General features: G+C 42.9%; 4 protein-coding genes across 5 annotated transcripts; 2 read left to right on the top strand and 2 right to left on the bottom strand.

The window, feature by feature from the left end:
- Positions 1–349: 349 nt before the first annotated feature.
- On the bottom strand, positions 350–5,686 carry LOC119217399 (phospholipid phosphatase 3-like). Of its 2 annotated transcripts, none has more exons than XM_037470968.2 (6): positions 5,295–5,686; positions 2,997–3,154; positions 2,632–2,918; positions 2,475–2,532; positions 1,215–1,391; positions 350–1,133 (listed from the first exon to the last, which is right to left on the bottom strand). In XM_037470968.2, exons 1-6 carry the CDS (start codon positions 5,485–5,487, stop codon positions 1,035–1,037), a joined length of 972 nt encoding a protein of 323 aa, XP_037326865.1. In that variant the 5' UTR covers positions 5,488–5,686; the 3' UTR covers positions 350–1,034. The 2 variants fall into 2 exon arrangements, with proteins under 2 accessions (XP_037326865.1, XP_037326866.1); XM_037470969.2 differs by having other exon boundaries at positions 2,632–2,828.
- A 4,358-nt stretch (positions 5,687–10,044) lies between these two features.
- Positions 10,045–12,194, top strand: LOC119218268 (uncharacterized). The gene is made up of 3 exons (XM_037472561.2): positions 10,045–10,668; positions 10,787–10,820; positions 11,032–12,194. The coding sequence occupies exons 1-3, from the start codon at positions 10,450–10,452 to the stop codon at positions 11,421–11,423; spliced, it is 645 nt and encodes a 214-aa protein (XP_037328458.2). The 5' UTR covers positions 10,045–10,449; the 3' UTR covers positions 11,424–12,194.
- Positions 12,195–15,025: 2,831 nt separating this feature from the next.
- Positions 15,026–17,812, bottom strand: LOC119218290 (tumor necrosis factor ligand superfamily member 14-like). The gene is made up of 7 exons (XM_037472597.2): positions 17,568–17,812; positions 16,939–17,170; positions 16,325–16,393; positions 16,089–16,110; positions 15,887–15,958; positions 15,555–15,792; positions 15,026–15,421 (listed from the first exon to the last, which is right to left on the bottom strand). The coding sequence occupies exons 2-7, from the start codon at positions 17,134–17,136 to the stop codon at positions 15,217–15,219; spliced, it is 804 nt and encodes a 267-aa protein (XP_037328494.1). The 5' UTR covers positions 17,137–17,170; positions 17,568–17,812; the 3' UTR covers positions 15,026–15,216.
- A 3,164-nt stretch (positions 17,813–20,976) lies between these two features.
- Positions 20,977–25,328, top strand: tmed1b (transmembrane p24 trafficking protein 1b). The gene is made up of 5 exons (XM_037471117.2): positions 20,977–21,384; positions 22,598–22,695; positions 22,786–22,975; positions 23,786–23,953; positions 24,058–25,328. Exons 1-5 carry the CDS (start codon positions 20,992–20,994, stop codon positions 24,106–24,108), a joined length of 900 nt encoding a protein of 299 aa, XP_037327014.1. The 5' UTR covers positions 20,977–20,991; the 3' UTR covers positions 24,109–25,328.
- The last annotated feature ends 856 nt before the right edge of the window (positions 25,329–26,184 follow it).

The raw sequence follows: 26,184 nt of genomic DNA, 5'->3' as shown, positions 1-26,184 counted from the left end.
GGCCAATGATCTGCTCAATGAGTACTTTTACTTTTGATACTTCATAAATAAATCTAATAAAACAACAATCTGGACATGCTGTGAAATTTCAAAGCTCTTTTCTTCTGTAGCATCTTCTGCATCTTCTGTAGCCTGTGATGCAACGATGGTCAAACAGGGAAAAGGATGATAGCGTTAAGCGAAGGGGAGGAGATAACACCCGCAGTCTACATCCAGCTGGGAGGAGAAGAGCTCATCGCTGGGCCCTCTGGAGGGAAGGAGGCAAAGGGGGAGAACCAGAACCACGACTCGGGCCCTCAGCAAGAGGGAAGGCCGACATCAACACAAAATACTATTTGCTTGACGATGATTATTTAAAAAAATGACATTTTTATTTAATGACCTGTGTGCTTTTGGAGTGACAAGTAGCATTATGGAGACGTTTGAGAGCTGTCTATTGTGTAGACGTCCACCGAGTCACACAACAACACACTGAATGCAAACACTAACAGACAAACCACATCGAAGTTACACAACTACATGAAATGAGTTGCTTTCTCGCTAATTGTGCCTCTTAGTCCTTCAACACCGTTACATTCACTGGGTTTATGTAAAAAAAAAAAAAGCTACAGTACAACTTATATCCACTGTTTGTATAAAATATATTACAAGCTATGTAGAAAATTATTACAAAGTGTTAACTGATAATACTAACAAAAAGTGCTTTTACAGTATAATTCAAAATGTACAAAATCTGCATATATATTTACAGGTGTGGTGTGGTAGTGGTGGCTGTCGTCCCATCTCACAGGTAAGTATCAAATGTGAAGCTAAGGTCAACCACATGGACAAAAGATCAGGCTTTCAGTGTCCTTCACAGCACCCCCCCCCCCCTTTGTCCTTTGAGTGGCCTGCAGTGTCTCACAGGCTCCACTCTGCCTCTCAGCCTGTCCACGTCCTGAGCTCCCGGGTTGGACTTCACAGGAAATGGTCTCGCATTCTTCAAACTTCTTGTCTTTCCGAGGTGAACCCAGAGGGGTCGGTGGGAGCGAGGTCTAGCAGACGGTGTGGTGCGGCGACAAGGGGCTCTCCGGGGTCTCAGTCGGAGACAGATCGGCACATGAGCTTTTAAACATGGACGAGATGTGGAAGGCCTGCGAAAACACACAAACGCACACGTCAAACCCACGTTTAACAGAGGGGTGACGCGCTTAAGCAGGAGAGGTTATACTGACCACCCAATAGGCCGTGAGGGCTCCCTGTATGTAGCCTGTTAGCACGTCGGACGGGTGGTGCCTGTGGTCCGAGATGCGGGTCAGACCAGTGTAGACCGCCAGCAGAACCAGGAAGAACTGCAGGGCCGGCCTCAGCAGCCGAGCCCCACGCCATGTCAACCGAGCCTGAAGGTAAAACTACATGGAAAGAATGAACATGTTATTTAGAGAAACAGGGTCAACATTGTTACTGTGAATAGTGACCAAGGTTCTGCAGGATGTCATTTTCGAGCGGTCTTTTGAATGCATGGAAACCCGGAATTAAGGTGGATCAAGTAGAGATTCCCTGATTTAAACAGGTACTACAGTTTTACTTTTATAGTTGAAGCGTTTAGAATTTTTCCCAATTTGTTGGGTGTCTATATAAATATGGAGGCCTGGAGGTAAATCAATGCGATACTTGAGATTTAAGTAAATTCTTTTCCATTAATTCAAACTGGAATAATAATTATCAGGTAGCATACTGTTCAGGGTCAGTGTTGATGTTAGCACTCATTGGGTGGTTGCCTAGCAACTGCATAAAAACAAAGCCCTCAAAGTTTTTTGTGAGGACAACATTATATTACCAAACAAATTTGCACTCATTTAAACTGCCTCAGACTTCATTGCAACACATTGAACCTGTTGGTCCCTAAAAGTGTAGTTTGGGAATGAGGCACAATATGTTGAATATTAAAACTGAAGGAATGTAATGAAGCTTCCAACATCTAAAGTTCTGTTGATCGGGGTGTTGTTGGCGCGCCGGATGGAGGCTTGTTTTTCATCTTACCTTTTTTCCCCATGTTTAACAAGCAAGACCTCCAACACACACATGGATGGCACACACATTAATATGCTGCATGCGCACATGTACATCAGGCACTCGCTCAGGGACACTAACAGAGTAATTTAAATGAAGCAGCCTGCACACACACACACACACAGACACACTAGCACAATGGAGGAGAGCAGTGAGGCGAGGTCACACTCCTCCCACAGCAGAACAAAGCCGTCTCTGTTTGTCCCATTTCTCCTTTAGTCCCTCTCTTTCTCCCTCTCCTCTTTCATCGCTTCGCTTTCTGCTGCTGACTGGGCGGAGGAGGGCTCCCCGTTTCATTCTCTCTCTGCATTTTATAGAGAGATGGTAATTGGAGCTGCAGTAAACCGTGCCAGCGTGTGTGCGTGGGGGGGAGAAAATGTGTTATTGATTGATTGATAGACAGATGGACGGATGATACTCACTGCTAAATAGAGCATTGTGTACATCGCGAAGGAGGCGTGACCAGAGAAGAAGGACTTCCTAAAAATATGGAGAAGTATAGAGAATAACATCACGCGCGTGATAACACAGTTCAATAACACTGTACATTATCACACACACACACACACACACACACACCTGGCCTCCTCCTCCAGCCGGTGGTCGGGCTCGCGGCACGTCACTTTTGCCACGTAGGTTCCAGGTGTGCAGTTAAGGGACGCATAGGTGACGCCGCACACAGACAGGAAGTGCGGTCGCAGCCGCCCCACACTCAGCTTGGCCATGTTGGTCAGTGATTGGCCGACACAGGAGCCGAACAGGAAGCAGCCCAGCTCCTTGTACAGACAGGACACGTACAGGTTCCTCACAAACGCCTTGGAGCTGACGCCTCTGAAACGCACTCGGTAGCACTCCCCGAGGGCGATCTGGAGGTCACATGACGTTCTCGTTGTACCCTCACATCGTGTCACATGAATACAGAGTTCACGAGGACGAGCACTTACGGTGAGGCCTGTGATGATGACGCCTCCCGCGATGAGTAGTTCGTCCGGTATGGCCTCTCGCTGCACGTAGGGGTAGGCGATGCTGGGGTCCCCGCACATGAAGCCCCTCCTGTACGGACTCATTGCCTTCAGCTCACACGCAAAGAAAGGGATGGAGGCTGTAGGGGAAGGAGGGAGAGAACGCAGATGACCTTCCTACCCAATGATCCCCAATGGGAGTATAGACATTCCTCTCCGGGATGGGAATGTGGAGATGATGCTGTGAGGAGAAAAAAAAGTGCAAAACAACGGGATGCAAAAATGCGTGTGTATCCAAATGTGTGTGTGTCCATACATCTGTGCAGACGAGGACTGAGTGTCATTTGAAATACATACAAACAAAAAAAGACGTAATCTGTTCAGTACTTAACTTTAGTTAATTGAATTGTTGAATTGTCAAGCACTTGAATTTGCCCCAAACCTTTACAGTTTTTCTCGTCTTATTTACACACATTTTCTTAAAGCATGCCTTATACTCTCAGAACTCTACACACAATTCTTTTTTTTAGCTTATGCTTAAGTGTTAGCCTGCTGGCACACTAAACTAAGACAGGAAAATGGTTAATTACCTGCTAACATTAACATGTCACTGTTATTATGAGCAATGTTAGCATTTCCAATTGACAAAGTACAGCCTCACATGGCTGATTACAGGGCTTTAGACCCGTAACCAAAGCAGCCAAACTCCTTCAAATTGCAATGTTGACTCTAACACACGCAGCAATGCAAGATTTCTGCAGAACAAAATACATCCTAAAACAAACAAAAGTGATAGAAATGTTTTTTGTATCAGTAGCAAAAAAGCTCTCAGAAACCTAGTAACGATGCCCATGTGACGCTGGCGAAAGAAGGAGTGAACAGAAGTTCATGGATAAGGTCCAACAAGGAATATCGTTTTAAAAGAAACAATGCTTTGAATTTCTGTGTGTGCGTTTGCCTGTCTGTGTTTGTGTGTGTGTGTGTGTGTGTGTGTGTGTGTGTGTGTGTGTGTGTGTGTCTGTTGATGAGATGAGAAGAGAAGAGAAAGAGGGGGTTGTTTGTGACAGTTCTCTACCCTACATAACAAGGAGCAAATGCTGCAACAGGCCAGAACCAGCCTCCCACTGTCTCTGTTTGTCTCATGAGTGTGCCCCCCCCCCCTCCCCCCTCCCCCTCTATCTTTGTCTCCGTCTTGCATGCCTGCACACATACAGTAGAGAAAGAGAGAGCTTCATGTCTGTTGTTATTACAAACAACCTTTTTCCAATTAGCTGACATTACATAAGCTCGTCTACTGCAGGGACCGTAGCAGAGAGCAGCGATCACACACACGCATGCGTTCACACACACGCATGCGTTCACACACACGGTGGATCGTGCATGTTTTATATAAACCAAACACAATTCCCCCTGGCCCGGCTCTACCCTGAGAACTGGAGGTTGTCATGGAAACTGTAGAATTCCCTCGGCAAATGAACAAAGCAGCTGGCAGTGGAAGAAGGAGAGCGAGGGATACATGTAGACCAAGAAAAACTTTCTTTCCTTCTTTCCTTCCATGTGTAAACTTAATTTGTGCTTAATTTGTCTAATTGGTTGCCCGTACTGTGAAAGCCCACATGCCCGAATGCAGGCCCGCACCGTCTTTATTGACTAAATAAAAAGGGACAGAAACGAAGCGGAACATAGCTGAACACGGTAGAAATTCACCTTCAGCAGAGGTACTCTGTAGGAATGAATGCCATTGTTTATGGGAGGTCACTTTTAGTTTCAAAGTTAACAATGAATGAATGAATTAAAAACACCCATGATGATAAGATCACAGGCTTGTTTTGCCGGACCAAGACCAAAGATATTCACCGGTAGTATCACAAGACAACACAAGAGAAAAGCCTCGTACATTGAGAGGTTGCAGCAGGAGAAGACACAATTGCCTAAAAAAATTAGTTAAATCGATTGATTAGTTAAATCGACAAATTGATATTTTCCCCTTTAAATATGCATACATGTCCAAAAGCAACTTTCCCTTATTTATATGCTGTTCACTTCCATATAGCCTACTTGGTTTATGATTGAACAACGTATGCTAAATACTTTGCTGCAATCCAATGCAAACAGGCTTCAAACCACATGGACCGGTCACAGTGTATCAGAACAATGGTTTATTTGATGCTGTTTACTTGGTACGAATGACACTATATACAGGTGCGTTGGTGATATTGTGTTCGTTCCTGGTCCACTTCAACACAGCAAGTTACTGATGAAACACATTTTGATATTTACCCAGGCAGAGGCAGAAGAGATCTAAACCGATCAGAAGTTTTCTTTTGGATAAAGCCGGACCGGTGACCTCCAGGAGTTTCTTCCCTGTGCCGCTCTCCATCCCCAGGCTGCTCCTGTTGTCCGTCAGTTTGAGCTGGAGGTCCGCGCTGGAGACCACCACACCGGCGCACTGAGACCCCAATTTATCCAACATGACGGGTGGCTCCGAGTAAATCAAACACTCACTGCAGCTCAAGTGCTTGCACGAGTCGACACAGTATTTATGGTGTCTTTTTTAAGCATTTGGAATGTCATTACACATTCTGCAGGAGTTGCCCTGACTCGTTGCAGGACGCGCTGAAGATTTGGACCGCGGTGGAGCGGGGAACTCCATCTCTCTCTCTCTCTCTCTCTCTCTCTCTCTCTCTCTCTCTCTTTCTCTCTCTCTCCCCCCCCCCCCCCCCCCCCCGATTAGGTAATGCATTAAGGGGTGTGACGATCATGACAGAAAGCCACATACGTCACATATCATTCACCTTACACCTGGATTTTATGACTTACTTTTGAACGAATGTAAAACTTTCACAAAGTTATTTTTTAACTTAATGAGAAACATTTCAAAAGAATACTTTAACTGTGAGTCCATAAAAAATGGAAACTTTATTGATGCATTTGAATTGTAACATTTTCAAAATGAATTTGCTTTTGTTTTAATCTAAAGATCACATTGTATAGATTACATACATTTAATACACTTCGTAAACTGTTAATGCAGATTACAGTAAGAACACGCTGTGATATTGTTTTTGGGTCATCGTCAATAAACCCAGACTCCCTTATTATTATGACCCTGTTACATCATGTTTCTTTTGGTTTCCTTTCATTGGGAGGGGAATGAATAGTTGTAACAGATCAAGATCATGATTATATTTCCCATGAAAGTTTACATTAACAACGTGAGACATGACAGACAAACTAAATTACAATTGAACCCTCTGCTTCAGTCAATGAAAAAAGAAAAGGGGGAGGATTTATTTCACTACGTTGCTGATGGTAAGCAATTTTTGTTTTGTACTGAGAGGAAGAGTGGGAGTATGACGCTGTACTTCTACTTTTCTAATTGTGAAGTGAAAACATCAACAGTGACTTCCCCGTAAAAGAAAAGCCCAGCGCTGGTTATTTTTGTTGAAAAAGCCCATAATCCTGACCCCAGAAGAAACTATGGAAAGTGTGCTACCTGGTGAGTGACAGGTTGCTACAGGTTCTAACAGTAGATGTACACCTCCCCTAATGCTAATTATGTATATTTTATATGTTGCACTTCTAAGGTACAGGATGTATGTGTGTGGGTAAGTGAAGAAAGAGTTGAGCTCACAGGGGGTCAGCGGAGGGGTCTTTTTTAGGGAATGGAAATGTAACTATAAACCGTAGTTATAGATATAAACTTTAGCTCTTCTAAAAACTAGGGCACGTCTGGGTATGTCCAAGTGTGCCAAGACAGGTAAACCCTCCCACACACGGATCCCCTGCAGCACTATCTCTTCCCATATATCTTCAGTGACAAACCAATACGCTGCTGGTTTCAGTCAAAACTTGCTTGGCAAAGCGAATCTGGAAACCCTGGAGGTGTCTGTTGTGCTTCTGACAGAACCACGTGGGATTAGTTTCATTAGGGAACATAAGACCCAGGGTTTCTCCCTGCAGGAGCATCTGACCTCTTATAAACTTAATGTCATGCTAAATGCTACTTTCCTCATTTGGTCTGTTTCAGGCTGACTTCCCAACATCTATCTGTCCCCCCCCCACACAAACAAACCCCAAAACTTTTCCCACCGCTCTTTCTCAGATGTTCTAATTGCTGAAGCTGTGTTTTGCCAATCATAAGGTCACAGGTTAAGTTCTGTCTGGAAAGTAAGCGTGAGAAAGTAAAATGTATTTATGCATTGTAAAAGAAAAGGTCTCAGTGGGTTCTACAGACATTTAACATCAAAGCCACAAACCAGACTTTCAAAGAAGAAATAATTATTAAAGAATACAATCATAATATACATTGTACAATAAGAAGAGACTGAATTAATACATATTTGACATTGACAGTACTGACACATTATTCTAAAAAAATAATTATTAGTGTGGTATGTTATACAAGTTGGAGACTTATGCTGCAATTCCATGTAATTGTAAAATAAAACAGCGACATACTACAAGTTCAAGTTCAGTGAAACCGTCATTCTGCCACGAGTTTGCCGACAGAAATACGCTTGAATCAAAACAACATGACATTACCTCTTCAAAATGTTTGATCTAGTGTTTTCTGAAATACTCTGCTTTCACGTTGGAGTTTATTTGTGCTTCTTTGCGAGATCCCCAGTGATCCTACTACATCCATACAGCTGTGGCTCATGCTGCAGGTCCTCTGCAGATGTGGAGCTCAAAGACTTGCCATACAAGCACCAGGAGTCCATGATGAGCACTGGGACGCATTTAGGTCACAAATACAATGCAAATACATGCAAACAAGTTGGAAGCATCAACTTCTGACTCGCAATCGATTGCCGCACTAAATCCCTGGTTTTCTGCTTTGAGAGAGAGCAGCTCGTCTTATGATATGGATTAAACCTTATTAGGCCACGGAAATAACATATTTCAATTCTTAATTTCCCCACAACAAAATGTTATTTGCTTGGCGAGGACTTTCAAGGGCCCTTTATTAACCACAGATGTGAATAATGCAATCTCAGCGTTTCTCAATGATTTCCCGCTTTACAGCAGCGTTGCAGCACTGGTTCCTGAAAACTACAATAAATAAACACTATAACTATAAGATCTCTTTTTTGTTTTACAACCGTACATGACAATGCACTTATGTTTAAATCCATTTCACATCAACTAAAATGTAAGATTCATGTGCTGTCTTTTTAAATTTAAACACAAAAGCTTTTGGACGTTTTCCGTTGTCTGTGTTTCGGCACGGTAGAAGATTATAAATAAAAGTTAACTACTGTAAATTATATTTTGAAGTACGAGACCTTCAATTTCGTAAGAGATACTAAGAACTTTCAACATTTGATAATCCACCGTATTTATATATACATATATATATATGACATATATATATATATATAAATATGACATATATATGTCAAATAGACAGAAAAACTATTTTTCATGAGGTTTTTTAAAGGGGTTAAAGTGAGCTGCTATCAGTTGGAAAGGCCTGTTCATTATTTGACCACACTTCTCCTGCTAGAATCCATCTTTCACGTGATTTTAGAACCCATTCGGGGTTTATGGGGACGTCTGTCCTGCGGCCTGAGAGAGGAAACATCACCCAGGGAAACTTTAAGGACTGTACAACAATTGCAGATCAGTCCGTGCCACTCACTGCGTTTTCTTATTTATGCTGAATTCTTGTCCCGTAAAGCAGTTTGTGATCCTGCTCTGTAAAATGCACTGCAAGGTACATTTTACTTTCTTACTTAATTACAACTGAAACTACTGCTTTTGGTTTGCAGCCTGCTTGCTATAGAAATACAACCCCCTAAAAATCACAGGAACAACAGGAAATTAATTTGTATAAACGACAGGTGAGTGCAAGTCCAACAGTGTGTATGTGTTCTAATGAAAGCTCTTCATAGGAAACCTCACCATTGAGCACCTTTCCTCCCACTTGTTCTCTGTCTCTCACATACATCTATTGTCTTGCGGACCACAGATCTCACGCATCGACGAGTCAGTGGGCTACTTGAAAAAATATCCTTACACAACATTATTTTGGATGATTACAACAAAATGACTTCATCCATGTTGTTTTTTGTGTCAGCGGTATGCATGCAAAATGCATATAAAACTAAAACAAGAACCAGTCGGTGGTTTCCAAAAAAAGTGAAACATTGTGGGCTGCCTCATAGGGTGAATACCCCGTTGTGTCAATCCTTGTACGAGAGATTTCACAAATTATCCTAAAAGATAACGGCTCCGTCTGTCAGTGTCCAGGTGGCTAGAGGTGGCAAACTCAATCACAGAGGGACCAAATTAAAAAAACACTGGACTAGAAGGCCATGTGCAGTAGAGTACAGTTATGACTTTGATACAATACCTAATACCCGATACTGGATACCAGGATGCATGTCTCCCCATGTGATGCTCGCCGGTCAGCCTTCTACACCAGAGGCGCTAGATCTGTCGCTAGCTTTTGCAGTGCCTTCTGGGACGTTTAGTATCAGATGTGTGCGCCATATTGACCGGGTGAGCCAGTTACGATAGACATATGATATTTTCTCATGGGCCAGGTACAATTTTACCTTGAGTTTGACATGTCTGGGGCAAGAGTGGTGACACCTAATAACACCTAAAACCAAGTCACACCGGCAGAAGAGATACGATGAGTAAAGAAGGTGGAATCCATGAATGTTTTTAGGTTTGTTGGTGATAGCCAGCCCCTCCCTGTTGGAGACAATCAAAGATAGCTGTGTAATTTAGCCCCCCCACCCCCATCCCTCAACACACACACACACACACACACACGCACACACTCACACACTCACGTCATACAGTGGGGAAATCCTTTGGTTTTGACACAAGCTGACAGGGCCTGTGCCAAAAAACAATGAGTGACGGCCAGCTTTCTTTGGCCTAATGATGACACTTCCACACACACGCGCGCGCGCGCACGTTTCTTTTCTTCGTTAAGTTGCAAAAAAGACGCTACTTTTGTAATCATGCCACCTTAGAGCAATCACGGCTTTCGTTATCTCCATTGTGCAACTTTTGCCAGGCGCATGAGTTTCTGAGCGGAGCGAGAAGTGCGTCGGAACACGGGCCGCCGGAGGGGAGCGCGTCTTTTTTCCCTTTCGCTTTCCACGGCGCGCGCTGCGCGTCGGCCGCCCCGTGAGCGCCTCGGAAAGTCTGCGCCGTCTCCTTTCCTCACTTTGCGTGAAGCAAAACGAGTGGGCGCCCTGTGAGACTGTGACAGTGAGCGGGGGAAATCCATGACTTCCGCATTTTCCCTCCCGCGCCTGAAACTCGGCGCTAAGGTCAGCGCGCTATAAAGGAGCCACGATGGAGCTCGGAGACACTCGCATTAGGACGCGCTCTGTGAACGGGACTAAAACACACCTGGATTTGTACCACTTCCAATCGAAGCCTTTCATATATAGTATAGAATAGTACCGAGATGGACGAAGAGTCTCTCCAGCAGAGCGAGCGCCGCCGTGGAAGCTGCCTGGACGTTTTCCTCGTGGCGTCCATCCTTCTTCTGCTGGTGACGGTGACGGCCGGGGCCGCTGGAGGAGTGATTGTGGTGATGCGGCTGCAGTCCAAACTGCACTCCGAGTCTCCGTCTTATATGATGGATACGTCAAAGACTGCAAAGGACCCCCCTCACGAATACAAGGTAGACAAAAGATTCATGACTTTTGTGCAATTGTCTTTATCTGTTTATTTCCATCTTTATTTTGTCCATGTCGTGTGCACCATTTCATTCAATTTGTATATTTTACCATGTCCAACAGGTGCAGAAGTTTGTCTATCTGGAAGCCATCAGAAGTAAGTTTACTGTTTAGATTTACTAAACACACTTGTGGCACATGTTTCCTAGGGGACAGATTGTCCTATGTTTTTACAAAAATACAATATTCAATACACAAACATAATCAATTGAGACTCAAGACAACACCGGAAAGGAATATATACTAAGAAGCCTGTTCTTTTACTTTGTAAACATCATCCTAACAAGAGGTGTTGTCTCCTCCTGCAGGCGAGTTAAAATCCTCCAACATGCAATGGGCTCCCGTCAACTACAGCGACCAAACTTCTGTTGGAAGCAACTTCCTCTTTGACGAGAACAATCATTCGCTGAAGGCCACACATGCAGGGACCTACTTCATATACATCGATCTGAATCTCACGTGCACACACCAATGCGCGGACGGCATCCTCAGCCTGCGTGTGGGGGACAAGCTCACCTGCCAGGTGCACCTTACGAAACCGGTCGATCAATTCACACCTGTGACCAGAAAGTGTTGGACAGTGAGCCAGCTGAGTAACCAGAGTGTGCTGGTCACTCAGATGACTGTGCCAGAGGAGGGACTGGACAACTGGAAACTGGAGCTGAGTGGCTCAGGATTTGGAATGTTCCAAGTGGACTAATGTGCACACATGAATCTGTATGCAGTGTCGCTGCTCTCTTGAAAATGCAGATGTGCCCCCGATTCAGGGGGAATGGGCAGGCAATGAAAGCTACGACCACATCAATAGCAAACTATGATAAAAGGTGATGGAACTTGGCTGGCCTGGAATCTGAAGAGGAATCATATTCATGAAAATGCAAATAGCTTGTGGACATTTTGCCGTATAAAGTACTCTGTATTTATTTGATAACATGGAACTATTTATGTATCTGTATATATATTTATTGACTTTTATATTGGAGTGGATATCACTACATTACCATTGAGTTTGATCGGACTACATTGAGTTAAGCGTGAATTTATATCTCTTTCCATTTCATAAATGGCATGGAGCATAACGTCTCCTTAGGGGCCCTTTTTAGATGGCGTGTGGTTAAAGTAACGTTTTTTAAACACTTCTGGCAATTTATGAGTGTCACTGATGACGGAAACAAGATGCCACAAAGATGATCCTGTCGGGACAGAGATGTCTGTGACATGGTGACACATGAATTGGAGAACAAATGGTTTTGAAAGATTTATACGTCCTGTGGACAAACTACACACTGATGAATGTATTTTTACCAATATTAAACATGACTACGGTGAAGGCTGACTTTGTGTGAACAGTGTCAAAGGGATTTCAGTGGAATTTATGAAAGGTGCATATGTAATGGAAAGTTCCTTTGCTGTTGCGCAGCACATAGCGGGAACTGCCAAGACATCACTTCCTGTTTATTTACCACAGGTTCTGAAGATATGTAGCTCAGCAAAACAACATTACACCTCTTTATGATATTACCCCAAAAAACAGTCAGCTGCTTTTACGATGCAGGTTTAAACGTCCATGAAGAAGTATAGCCGGTTTAATGAGATCATTACTTCTGCCGTTAATTGTGGGTAAATGTGTTGATTGCACAGAAAGTAGGTTAATTACATTGCTATTTGATTTTTTTTCTTTGAAAAGAAGGAATAAGCTTAAGTGATGTTATATATATTTATTTCATAAAGAAAACATAATATTTTGAAGTTTTTATAGTACAATGCCATTCATTTAAAACAAAGCAGGACAACCCATTTGGGTGGGGCGGGGGTCCTCCAATGTTCCGATATTCTTTTGTCCAAGTTGCACAGCTACACTTTTTACTCAGGTATACTTAAATGGATTGAATCATTTTTGCAAAATCTGCCCAAATAGAAGACGGATGTGCCATCAGCACGGCCTGCACTAACATCCAAATGCATGCAAATACACTGTCGTACACTTGCATCGTAGCAAAATGCCACAAGTTTCAAATGATCTCACTAACTCTGTGGTTCACGTATCTGCATGGTTAAAACAATGCTTTTTTACCAAAACCCAATCTGCTGGTGTAGAGCCAGATGTTTTTGCATCACGGGAGACGCTACAGGTTGTATCTTGGAGTACTTTTTGATTCCAAATTTTCATTCAAACCTTAGGTGTAAAAAGGTCTGTAACCGGGTCAAATTCAATTTATCAAAATTCAGGTTCACTCGAAGCTACATGTCAACAGAGGCAGCTAAGACGTACATGCTTATACATGCCTTTCCAACCCGTCACAGGCTAAAACCACTACAGTCCTTTTATAAACAAACACTTAAAATCCTTGATAAAAAAATCCATTCTTTATCATCACTGCCCTATACTAAAGATATATAACTTGTTTAGTTGGGGAAACATGATTAAATACGTCAATCTTTGTCTCATGTAGAAGATGACACATGGCCTGACCTCTCCCTGGATATCAGGAGGTGCAGCAAGACGGGAAACACTCAGGAAAAGTGCTTTCAACCAGTCTGCCTTTTCAGTGCAAGCAGCACTACAATGGAACAACATCGCAGGGGCCATTCGAAAAATACAAACGTATAGTTCATTTTAAACTCTTTTCTTTTTTAAACGGTTAGTTTGTGGCCTGCGCTGTCAGCACTAGCATGTAACCGCACATCTGTCTGCCTCGGTTGAACTTCACTTGATCTGTCTGCTGTCACCTGATGTCTGTCTTTGCCGACCGACCTGCATACAAACGTCCTTTTTGTTGGTTGGCTGAGTCTGAGTGATTTAAGGTTTCCACATACGCATGCGTTCATGTTCTGAGCCTCTGACATAAACGCTTTGGTTTTTTTCCCCTTTCTTCTTTCTCTGACAGCTGCAGCATTGCACTGTTTTTGGTTCACCTTCCTGTTTTAACATTTTCTTTTTCTTTGGGTGTGTTCACCTTGAGAGCCTCTGTGTTGCATGTCTTGTTTGTACTTGACAATCTTGAGCGTTTCATGCATTGTAAAGCGTGCAAAAACGCTTATCTTCGGTCTTTAGGTTTATTTTGCAACATCTGCCTGTGAGGACTACAGATGAAAAAATAGCCTTTTAGCTTACTCTGGTAAATTTACAGAAATGTTTTATCAATGTGCGCTGCCCCTTATCGAATAAACCAATAAGATAAGGAGGTTTAGGAAGGACTGCATTACTCGAAGGGGCCAAAAACAATGTCCTGATTTCAACTCTACTAGTTGATCATGTGACGGTGTTGTTTGTGGTGATGAACCAGAGAATTATCACTCACATCTGTAGCCACTATTATTGTGGGCTATTTAGCAGCTAAAAAGACAAATATTTTCTCTACTGGGGGCCTGAAACATACACCGTGGTAAAAGGGTTTAACTGACATTCATCAATAGTGAATGACATCAAAATAAATGACAACGTTGCTCTATAAGAGCTGGATATGTAAAAAGGGAACTATTTTTCCGTACTGACGTTTAAGGGTTCGATGTGTTTGTTTTGTTCACATCTGGCTTCCACTGTCCCCAAGTGGTCAAGAAACAGCTTTTGGTGAGTAATGGCGAATGTAAACCTAAAATGTATGCACCAGAAGTCAAGGAACATCAAAGTGTCTCAAAGTGTACAGCCATTGAAATGCAACACAACATCTTGTTGTGTTTGTTGCACGCAGGTACACAGATGTTTATCTACATCTCAGAGCAGGAAACGACCCAAATATATCTGTAGCTTCTCAGGCCAGTGCCTCCTCCTCCCTCCTTTTTGAGTTACCTGCATTGATCTGGTTTACTTTAGCTTCAGGCTATTGTCGTGTGTTTCCTTTACCGCCCCAATTCACTGGACAGACTCTCCATCGCTTCATTCGTCTTTTCCTTTACATTTAACACCGTGATGAAGTTCATATAAAACTTTCCACTGTCAGAACAGCTGAGTCAGCCACATCAACCACAGCAATTCTTACACTCGATCCTTTCTTCAGTGAGTCCTTACTCAACCACATCCTGCTCTTCTCACACACATACAAACACAGTAAGAGAGGCGTTGGTGTGTTTCTTTATCTACACTTCTTCAACAGTGTTTTGTGGTTAGTCTCCTTGTGCTGAAGGTAGTGAAAAAAATCCTTGCATGGTTTTGCACAGTTTATCCTGCAAAGAAATCTGTTCGCTATCGACGGCGGAATATTTATTTAAAACCGGTTTTGTGACCTGACCAAGCAATGACCTTTTCAGGAACTCAAACCAACTCACACTCGTTTGATAAGAAATCTTATTTTATTCACACAACAAACAATGCAACATGTAGGATATTATCATCTGAATGTCAGATACGTTTTTATGATTTCTCAACCATTAAAGTACATTAATTGAGTATAGTATAATTTAGGTTATATATAAGATATATACAAAAAATCACTAGAGGAAACAGGGTGAACACACAAATGTGTCGAAACTCATCCCAATGTGGCAGAGAGGCGTCATCGCGCAATTTTACCGGGAAATATCATAAAGGCCCCCATGAGGTTTTCAGTAGGTCCTGGACGTAACGTGTTTATATTCTCCAAAGTGACAAAGATCCTATCTCCACTCTGCAGGTGGAAGATCCCAGCCAGAAAACTGCTCCACAGATCCTCTCCCCGTGAAGCCTTATCACTGCAACAACTCTGCGTCCAGCAGCGGACGCTGGAGGAGAAAAGGCCCGAGATGTCAGAAAGGAAACTCACTGCAACATGACGAAGACTCATTTCAAGTGAGCAGTCGTGAGCACGTGTGCCTCAACAGAGGAAGGAAGTAAGCACTGGTGACACCGACTAACCTCTTTGACTTCATGAGTTCGATATCGTTGCCGTAGGCGCTGGTCTTCTTCATGACCTTGTGCTGGATCAAACATGACCCCTCTGTGCATTGCAGCGTCAGTTTGGAGTAGAGGTGGTAGTAACCTTCTTGCTCCACCAACAACTGGCCATCCTTGTAGCCCATGTTGTGGGTGACGGTTTCGCCGGCGTTGTTTACCCACAGCACCACGTTGTTCTGCCCAAAGGGCTCGTTGGCGCCTGGGATTGAGGTGAGACGGAAGAGGGGAATGGACTCGTTGTGAAAGAAAATATTCAGGTGGAATTCAGTATTGCGGTTCGAGCGGGCTCTAACCTATCAGCTGAGCAAAGGGCCTGTGTTGGATCAGATCCAGATGTGGTGGCACTCTGGGAAGCTCATTGGAGTCTGTTCAAGAAAGCAGGGTCAGAACATCCAATCAATTGATGTGGGAACTTCACAGGGATTTCCATCCAAAAAATGTACTTTTTGTTTGTGGCTCATCGGAATAAATCAGGAAAACAGAGTAACTAAATACCTTTACTCATCATGGGGCCACCCTGAAACAGTAAGAAAAAAGTGTTACACCGAAAAACACATATTGCATGTTTTCTTCCATTTCTGTAACAAAGATTTAATTAAAAAATGTAACTGTAAAACTGTAAAAAGATGATGAGATAAAAGTCAATGTTGCTCTATGAGAGCTGGAAATGTACAAAGGGAACCGGCGCAGATCTGGCAGCAAAACGAGGTTAACACCTGAGTCAAACTTACCTTTTGGGCAGATGTTTGGGGATGGGACAGATTGTGGCAGGGAGGAGGACATTTAGGGGAGGAAAGTTCCTGAAACGTGAGTTAAGTTAAAGAGAGAATGAGACTTACAGAATGAACACAGGTGCAAATACAATCTGTGTGTGTGTTTGAAAGCAACATGTCACAAGTTCAACAGCACGTAAGAACAGGAAGTGTCCTGCCTGAGGGAAACCAATGTGAAAGTACACACTAAATGCTGTAACGTCATTTGACCCCAAAAAGATCCATGCCCCTTTTATTCTTTCTTTAATCAAGAGTGTTTATTGGTTTCACTAGACCATTATGAAACTATCTTCGAAAAGTGAAGTTATACTGTGAGTTTTTACTTGAGAGAGAACAGAAAGGGAAGTAGAACTGGAGGTAGAGTTTTACTAATATAGACCTTTAACTGAGAGAGCAAATGACGACACAAAGTGCTCAGCTGACCGCTGTAGTGTGAGTTTCTGGTTGTGACGTTTAGGGAACGTTTCGAAAGAATCGGTCATTCCATGCACTCCAAATACAGCGGCTTCTTCTCTCCCTCTCACAACCCACTTACACACACACAAACAACCACATACAGGCGTCAGCCTCACCTCCACTGATTTGAAGAGTCGGTAGATGAAGCATCCCTCGACAACGAGTCCCAGCAGGGCGACTCCCGCCAGCAGCAGATGGAACTTTGGGCCCGGTCTTGCCCATCTAAATCCCTTCTCCCTGGGCATGGAGATGTAGCTCGGTTGTGCGTCCACCACAAACACCTGGGGGCATTTACCCACAACGCCCTCTGCCATCCTACCGGATTATGCAACAACTAGGATGTTATGGCTGCAGGTCAAAGGGAAAACACAAAGTTGGGGTTAAGTAAAGCGACGAAACTGGGAACGGAGACCCAGACAGGCCAAGCAGAGACATGAGACATGAAGAAAAATCTTCAAGCAACCAATACGACGCAACCAGCCTCTGGGAAACTGAGTGATTTCTTCATTCTCGGACTATCTACTGCCAGCACATGAGAAGAGACGTTTTCAACACGCCGATCAAAAAGACATTTCCTATCTGACGCTGACGATGTGTTTTTTTTTTTTACAGACAGTTCAGTTTTCACACAAGCCTCTGAAAGTCCTTAGCGATATGAAATGCAAAAAAACCCCATTAAACACATGTTTAATGGTTTTAAATGCATTTAAACCACAGCTGTGTATAATGACTGAAGATGACTCACCTTCTGAGAAGAAGAAAATCCTCCGTCTGCACCGCCAGCACCGAGCTCCCTGACCTCTGCTGTCAACTAGCACTAATATTGCTTATGAAGCAAGCTAATATAAAAAGGAAATGAAGATGACACAGAGAAAGTGTGACATACAGAGAGCGAGCGACAGAGAGACAGAGTAATGTGCATGAGAGTGAGTGTGCGTGACACTCCCCAACAATATAGTTATCAGTACTAAGCTGACACTTCCTTCCCTCACTTTAAAGTTACCCTCTCTCTCTCTCTCTCTCTCTCTCTCTCTCTCTCTCTCTCTCTCTCTCTCTCTCTCTCTCTCTCTCTCTCTCTCTCTCTCTCTCTCTGTCATATTCTCTTGAACAAGTTTGTCTGTCGCCACTTGTCACTGTCACTTGCGTGATGTCTCTGAATCAGTGGAGAATGTGGAGTTTAGTGGGGTTTAGTTTTTAAATTCACATTTACGTTGAATAAACATTCATAAGACGACGCTTTGAGAAACGTGTGTAATAATAATTGTTGTGGAATATTTCAATGAAACTAATTTGGGAGAAGAGAATGTTTTTATTAGATTAACCTAGAAAACCAGAGTCTTGATAAATGATCAAAGTTGTAAAAGTCCATTTTATTGCTTGCAAGCAGAAGGTCAAATACACAAAGGTCAAATACACAAAGGTCAAATACACAAAGGTCAAATACACAAACCTGTGTTACAAAGCTTTGTGGAGACGGCGTCTTCGAGCCGTCAAAACGATTTAATACACACACACGAAGGTCCTCCCGCAATGTGAGTCGCTTTGGATGAAAGCGTCAGTTAAATGACATGTACTGTTATAACGTATTTTACCATTACATTATTCAGAGTAGGTCTTGGGTCCCTCTCATTGCTGAGCAACCTCTTGTGATTAAAGATGACTGACGGGTTGCAGAGGTTTACAGTGTGAAGCAAACTAAAGCCGAAGTGCAAGACCTCATGTGCCAACGGCTCCTTTCTCATGTTCACGGCCGCTGCATCGTTTTAAAGTTGCTTCACTCCTTATGCTTCCCTTTTTCCCTCATACGTTTTTTATCACGGGTGATTTATCAATACCCTACTTAGGTTTTAAGGTGTAATTCCTCCTATTGAATATATGTGGACAACAGAGCAGAAGTGCAAAGATGCCTGAAATGTTTGTTGGTTATTGAATATTTTTCTTTCTCTTTTGTTCTTCCTCTTATTTATTTCTTCACATACCTCGAAAGTAAGTATTGTAATACAATTCTTTCATATCCCCCTCTTTTTCTTTTTCTCATGTGCTGAATGCCTTTGATATTGCATGTTTTCATCCATTTCTATAACAAAGATTTAATAAAATATTGAACTTATGAAAAAGATGATGAGGCTTTGTTGAGAGAGGAACTGGATGTGGCTGAATTTCCCCCCCCCCCTTTGTATAGAAGGGGGTAGTTTGACGTGACAGACTCCACATGTTGAAACTACACCACGCAGTCTTTGGCTCACTTTCTACTCACACACTATGACACACAAACTCATGCACACTGCATTCAGGAAAGATAAACACTGTGGGAGGACAGACGGAAGTCCACAGACGTGGTCCACAGCTGTTGTGGCTGCTCGTTAAATGCCGTTATTGAGAGTGAGAGATGGACTCGGACTTGTGTGGAACCCGTCAAGTGACATTGTGGAACTGATTACATGAATTATACACCAAATAGTACATGAAATGGAGACTAAATTAAACATAACTCTTGCTTGTTATGCTTTTTATTTCCTCACTTTTTCTAGCACATGAATAATGATGTTTTTTATTTTTGTGCCAAACCACATTTCCTGAAACATTTCCTTCTCTGTTGCACATTGATTCAATAATCTGTTTTTTCTTTGGTGGACTGAACCTGCTTCAGCACCTCGGCACGGTGTAACCAGCAACAATCGTCATGCATTTATTACATGGGCAGGTCCCAGAGAGGCTTTACAGTGAAAAAGCAGCCCCAATACCAAGACTGTGGCTTCATTTGGATCACCTAAACGATATGAAGCTATTACTAATGTCACAACTATATACTGCCTATGCTGTTAGACATGTGGCACAGTACACTCAGCCTCTGATGAAGAAAAATCCATCAATTGAAAAAGGAAGTGCTTGCATCACATTGATTCAGATGACCGGTAAACGATGACACATAACAGTGATATTATTAAGCAATAAGAGAGGCTGTAGTTTATCGTCCAATAATGTAACAGTTTGAGGGCGTTAGCGTTAGCATAGCTTATTGCTCTAATAATGCACCCTCTGTGACTCGCTCAACCAATCATAACGCCGGATTTCATTTACCTGTATTATAAATAACAATAAGAAGGAATAAATTCAAAGGGCCAAATAAAATATATAATTATTGCTCGATTCCATTGGGCTGTTTAAATGTCATGATTTACTAGCTAGAGTGAGCAGTAATAAAGGCCTGAATAGTGTCTTGTTTTTAAGTTATTGCAAATTCACAACAAATGGGGAAGCCCAGATATGAGAGTCACCTTCACTTGTTATTCATGGAAAAATACCTCTTAACCTAACTGTCTACAACAAATCTCATAGCTGCATTGTGAAAATAGTTGTATGTGTCCCTAATTATTTTGGAAAATAAAGCCGATTGTCATTCTCAATCAATCAGACAGTATAGCTTTAGTAACTCAAAGGTCAACAGCCACATCCAGTCAGTTCATTGTATTCATTTACAAGATGGACACTTTTAAGCCCACAGTGTAATCCCACTCATACTATACCATGTACATGTTTAACCTTGACATTACAATACTTGTCATTTAGCTGAGGCTTTTATCCAAATTACAATAAGTTCATTTAAAATATAGGGATACAAACTCAGAAGAGCAAGTAACAAGAAATAAGCCGATTTACAACTTGTTATAGATAGAGAGCCATTGACCAGTTGCTGCTGTGATAGATGAAAAAGATCTGTAATGGATTCCCAATAAATGGAGTGGAACAGTGTCAACGACAGTGTGGGACACAGGAAACAACCATTAAAATGGTTAAACGAACTCTTACGAGTGGTTGCACCATACGTGGTATGTGTCTGGAAAATAAACGAAGAAGGAACTGAAAGCCAGTATCGTAAGCCAGTAAAATGTACAATTCACTTATTCCACCCCCTCCCCCGCCCCCCACAGACACACACACACACCATAACTGTTAGAGTGAATCTAGTCATTTAGGTTTAATGAACATTTTAAATCGTTTTTCAACAGCTGCTCCACAAACACAGGATGTCTAACTGCACAGTGCCAGAATGAGACATTTTTCCACACTGATCTGCTAAAATCAGCAAGTAGCATAAGCATGGTGCTTTTACAGGAGCAGGTCCCTCACCCCCAGGAGCGTTCCCCTCAGCAGCATCTCTACCTGAGATGGTTCCGAGTGAAGACCTCAGCCCTGCACTGATTGGAGGAATGTTGCTACTCTTCCTCATCCGATTGGCCCGCGCCCTCTTTCCTGTTCCGGGGCCTCCAGCCAATCACGGCATCGGAAAGTTCAGCTGCGGAAGAGGGATGAGAAGGAGATGGCTGAACTTAGATAGCCGTGCGTTTGCTAATATCTCCACCATGGACCTTCTGCGGAGCAATGCGCGTGCCGCAGGACGCCTGCTTGTCCTCGCGGTGGTGTTCGGCTGGTGTCTCGGGGCCGTGAGCTCTTTCGGACAGAACCTAGACAGCGAGTTCACGTTTCTGGTGCCAGCCGGAAGACTCGAGTGTTTCTATCAATCAGCATTAAAGAACGGAACGATGGAGGTCGAGTACCAGGTACCTGTGTGTGTGTCTGTGTGTGTCTGTGTGTGTGTGTCTTCACGCCTACGAGCGGCCTTACCGGACCTCACGGTGCTAAAGGCTACCAGTTACCAACCTCCAGCTAGCTGACTTTTCACGTGCTCTTCGCTGTGCACATTTTCACGCGACAGCTTTAAACTGCAGCTGTTGGCTAACGGCACTTCATAACACCCCCTTTGTCTTCATGTGATGGGAGTTAAACTGACTTAACGTTATCTAAACAGGAGCCTCACACTTCCGGGTGGGGGGAGATTTAGTGAATCAAACAACGTCGAATTGAACTATTAATAGAACCTGTTGTGCAAGAGTGCAATAAAATATCTAACTTCTCGAAACAGACGTCCACGCTGGCTTTATTATAACAAAATCCATCTGCTCCGGAAATGAACAAATAAACGCATTATTCATAGCTTTCTTATTTTTTTGCATGTTCATTGAGAGCAGCAAGATACCGAATTGTATGTGTTCACACCTATTTGGACTTTAAGCTGATGCGAATCTTAAAAGGATAAATCCACATAAATGATGTCTTGCATTCAAGCAGTAGTTTTATTTAAAGTCAACGGACAAATCTCGATTAAGACTAGTTTAAAAGACAATGTTCTCCATTAAAAAGACGTTTCCGCGGCCTTCAATAGCTAGTTTTAAATTGTTCTCAGGCCCAGGATATTCTCAGTTTATTAGGACAGAGGGTGAAAGAAATAGTCGAATATTCATTTTAGAAATGCTAGAATCAGGGAATTCTGGGCATCATTTAATTAATCTACTAAACTATTTGATTTCCACTTCTATCCAGAACTGTGTATAATAATTTAAAAAACAGAAGGAACACGTCATGTAAAGTTTTATTGTTAAGCCGTGTGTTTGTTTAACGGGTGCGACTCGATCCAAGAGACTACAATACGCCCTCTGCTATAATCTCACTGGGAAGTGTTTGTCGTGTGTGTGTGTGTGTGTGCGATGGGACGTCCTGTTGGGACTGACAATGAATGCATTCAACCAACAGGGTTTACACTCAAAGGGAATCAAGAAAGTAAAATCTCTTCCACAGAGCCAAACTACAAAGTTCTCTAAGTTAGTGGATCTAAAGTTGCCATAAACGCCGTAAAGTCATCTTCAAGAAAAAGTGAAGCAGTTTGTCAGTGTTTAAATCTCATGACCTAGTTTGCGTTTGTGTGAGCACATCCAGGTGATAGCGGGTGCCGGTATGGACGTCGACTTCACCATCACGTCTCCAGAAGACGTCCAACTCGTCGTGGAGTCTCGGCGCTCAGACGGAGTCCATGTGTCAGTGCTGGAGGCCTCGCTCATGTTTCCTATTTCTGAGCTGGCGGCTTTGGAGCTCTCCCTTTATGTGTGACATCGTTTTTATTCCAGTGTGGAGCCTACCGTGGAGGGAGACTATCAAATCTGTTTCGACAACAGCTTCAGTCGCTTCTCAGAGAAGATGGTGTTCTTTGAGATAATCATCGAGGGTCAGGGAGGAGATGTGGGTGGAGATGAAGAGTGGCCGGGGTTGGAGGAGCCTGATGGAAGCCTTCTGGAGTACAAGCTGGACGACATTCGGGTGAGACCTGTGTACACACCACAGTGGTGGGCGTATCTACTCAACTAATAGCTGCACAACATCCAGGGATTGCTCTGGAAATGGTTCAAACGGGCTTGTTGTGCAGGTGCAACCCAGGTCACTTTGCAAATTTAAAACTTAAAAGGTGAAACTAATAAATTATATAGACTCATTGCATGCAAAGTGAGATATTTCAAGCCTTTATTTGATATAATTTTGATAATTATGGCTTTATAATATATATATATATATTATATATTGGTTTCACCAAGTTGAATTACTGACAGTAATGAGCTTTTGCACGATATTCTAATTTTTCGAGTTTCACCTGTTTGTACTTCAATGTACGTTGAGTCAACCCAACAAACACCGTGCTGTTGCTGTAAGCGTTTATTAATCCACGCCTAAAATTGTCTCCAACCAATTCAATCAATCAAATAAGTAATTTAGCCTCCTCTTTGTGCTGTTTCAGTTCAGTCAGTGGGAACAAATTTAATTTGAGGCCGAGTGCCACAGACAGACTGAGGAAGTATTGAAAGACGCAGTCGTGGTGAGATCTGCTGACTCTTATGTAAATTCGAATTAACCTTGAATTGATATATTTCTACAAGAGGACTCCTTTGTGCTCTGACAGTGACCCGGCAGCTCACAGAGATCTAACTGTCAATCAGAGCCAGCTGAGAGGATAAACACGTCTGCTAAATCCAACGCAGCATGTGCCGAGACGGATTTGAGTCCTCCCACTTCCCTTCGTCATCGCAGCCGCTGCTTTTTGAAACCCCCTAAAACGTTCCGTCCCGTCCTCCGCAGGAGTCCATGGACGCTCTGCACAAGCGCCTGCAGCGCAGCCACCAGATGCAGACGGTGCTGCGGGCCTTTGAGGCGCGGGACCGGATCCTTCTGGAAGACAACCTGTGGAGGGTGTCGTTCTTTTCCTCTGCGGGGGTGCTGGTGATGCTGTGTGTGGCCCTTACTCAGGTAACCGGAGCGCCGCCATAACGCACACGCCGCTTATTTCTTTGTCGCACGCCAACATCATGGCTTGTTTTTTTTCTTTCTGTGTGTGTGTTCTGCTCCACCAGGTCTACACAGTGCGTAAACTGTTTGACGATAAGCGGAGGGTCTGCACATAGGGGGGCCGTGCTGCAGCATGACGGAGGAGAGCGAGTACGAGATGTTCAGCTGGTTCAGACCACGCTCTGCTATTTTTCATTGTCTCCTCGAACACACATCGGTTTTTAATTGATTTTACTTTGGGAATCCTCTTTTACTTCAGTTAGTGGGCAATAATAAAATACTATTGAACCATTGACGGTAACCAGAGCAGGAGGTTATTTGGTTTCATTTAGTGCCTTTTAATGTGAAATCTTACCACAAACCAATGAGGAAATGCATTTAAAAAAAGACACTGCCTGCATAGACGGAACAGCAGCTTGTAGCTTAACTGGTGGGGTTTTTATAACATTCTGCCCAAGGGGAACTTATCCATACAAAGGTTAGCGGTCGGTTTACAAGGGATGACAATGTGCAATAGGGTTGTTGGCGTATTTGTTCTTCCTGAAAGTTAAAGATCCCTCCACCACATTAGTGAGGCGTCCATCTGACGCGGCGTTTACGTGGTTACAGGTCACTTCTTTTGAGATGTTCTGATTCCTCTTTACATGTCAGCTCAAGTCCAAGCTGACGTGTTGGTCAGTGAGGATCTACAATCACAAAGGGGCTTTGCAGTGGGAGCTGATAATGTCAAACGTGTCAGTAGTCTTCCAGACAACTTTGTAGTACGTGTGTGTGTGTGTCAGTTCAGATATGGATGGGCATAATTCAGTGAACATACGGAGTGTTAGCTGTGTGTTTTGGGCTTTGGTTCGGTCTGCTAGATCAAACTTATGTTTCTTTTCTCATGTATGTTTGTTTTAACAGAACTTGACATTTTTATTTCGCTCAGGCAGCCATTGTTTAAAAAAAAAAAATATTCAGTAGAATAAATCAGGTTTATATGAGATTCATGATATTAATGAATGCATTTTGTACGCAAGAAATACTTGGTTTGATGTCTTTGACGAATAAAAAAAAAAAGGTACCACAGACTCATCCTTTGAAGCGTGTTCTGTCACGATTTGCATATTGTGCGTGTCACTGATGGGAAACCTTATTGGGTTCATCAGATATGTTTCATGATCAAAGGACAGCATATGCAGCTCTAAAAAGTGTGTGTTTGATACAGTGTACGTTTTCTACAAGATTGTTCCTATAAATAATGAATCCCCACACATTATTATTATTATGTGCTGTTCCCCTGAGCCTCTTAAAGGTGAAGCAATCAGGAGTCTGAGACCAAACGTGTTCCAACGCCCCCCCCCCCCCCCCCCCCCCCCAATGTCTGACCTTACAAATCTATAAGAACATATTCCAAATACAACTTAGACACTATCCGGCATTAAGATGAAGTTAAATAACAAGTATATCTGATACTTAAAGATCAGCACAAGTTAGCTGCACCTGTTGGTGAAGAGGAATATTTGGAAAAACCCTGGATTTGATAAAGTTGCTGTGTTACATTCAAGCATTTGTGCTTTGTGTTAAAGTGTAAATTGACGCAGGCTGACCAGAGAGGGGCATTTATAAGTCATATGGACTAACAAATTGTACCGGATCTAGAAATATAAGAAATAAACATTTGGCGGTGCATTAATTACATTATCTTGAAGTCTTGGAGGAAGAATAAGACTGAATAACGCATTTCAGTAGTGCTTCTTAAAAAGAGAAACACATTATTGATCCCAATATTACACCTGTATGTACACAGGTCATCAGTTGCGCTGTGAACAGGCGGGCCTATTACATAAAAGATGATTCAGTGATAATCTTACATCTTTCCCTTCCTTAAAGGTAAATAAACAGCTTCAGAACGAGGAGACAGGAAGAACCTGAACGTCAGAAGCCAGACTCTTCCAGCTGGTGATGAACGAGTCCACTTCGTCCGGGCTTCCTTCACCACTGGTTTGGACGAGACGGCACGTGTGGAGGTCGCCTGTGTGAGTAGACCATGCAAACAGTTCTACACTCAGTTTGAGTTCTTAAGTGGATCAGTAGCAGCCGACAGAAACCACGGAGATGGAAAAAGGTCTCCGGAGGACTCGAGTACGATTGCAAACCTTCAGTCTTTTCGGCCCCGTCTCTATGAACAGCCCAAAAGGAATAAGTAACAC

Source organism: Pungitius pungitius, chromosome 9 (assembly GCF_949316345.1).
Source record: "Pungitius pungitius chromosome 9, fPunPun2.1, whole genome shotgun sequence".
Taxonomy (NCBI): Eukaryota; Metazoa; Chordata; class Actinopteri; order Perciformes; family Gasterosteidae; genus Pungitius; species Pungitius pungitius.
The sequence above is the reverse complement of the archived record's forward strand: the minus strand, read 5'-3'. Positions and strand labels throughout refer to the sequence as shown.

Bases quoted from the DNA above. Each gene is read 5' to 3' on its own strand.
- LOC119217399 (XM_037470968.2), bottom strand. From the start codon at position 5,487: ATGTTGGATAAATTGGGGTCTCAGTGCGCCGGTGTGGTGGTCTCCAGC. The intron at 2,919-2,996 runs GTAAGTGCTCGT...TGTGACCTCCAG, and splicing joins TCATCATCACAGGCCTCACC to ATCGCCCTCGGGGAGTGCTA. The intron at 1,392-2,474 runs GTGAGTATCATC...CTTTCCATGTAG, and splicing joins ACACAATGCTCTATTTAGCA to TTTTACCTTCAGGCTCGGTT.
- LOC119218268 (XM_037472561.2), top strand. From the start codon at position 10,450: ATGGACGAAGAGTCTCTCCAGCAGAGCGAGCGCCGCCGTGGAAGCTGC. The intron at 10,669-10,786 runs GTAGACAAAAGA...CATGTCCAACAG, and splicing joins ACCCCCCTCACGAATACAAG to GTGCAGAAGTTTGTCTATCT. The intron at 10,821-11,031 runs GTAAGTTTACTG...CTCCTCCTGCAG, and splicing joins CTATCTGGAAGCCATCAGAA to GCGAGTTAAAATCCTCCAAC.
- LOC119218290 (XM_037472597.2), bottom strand. From the start codon at position 17,136: ATGGCAGAGGGCGTTGTGGGTAAATGCCCCCAGGTGTTTGTGGTGGAC. The intron at 16,111-16,324 runs GTAAGTTTGACT...TTACTGTTTCAG, and splicing joins CCCAAACATCTGCCCAAAAG to GGTGGCCCCATGATGAGTAA. The intron at 15,959-16,088 runs GTATTTAGTTAC...TTTCTTGAACAG, and splicing joins TGGCCCCATGATGAGTAAAG to ACTCCAATGAGCTTCCCAGA.
- tmed1b (XM_037471117.2), top strand. From the start codon at position 20,992: ATGGTTCCGAGTGAAGACCTCAGCCCTGCACTGATTGGAGGAATGTTG. The intron at 21,385-22,597 runs GTACCTGTGTGT...GAGCACATCCAG, and splicing joins CGATGGAGGTCGAGTACCAG to GTGATAGCGGGTGCCGGTAT. The intron at 22,696-22,785 runs GTCAGTGCTGGA...TTTTTATTCCAG, and splicing joins CGCTCAGACGGAGTCCATGT to TGTGGAGCCTACCGTGGAGG.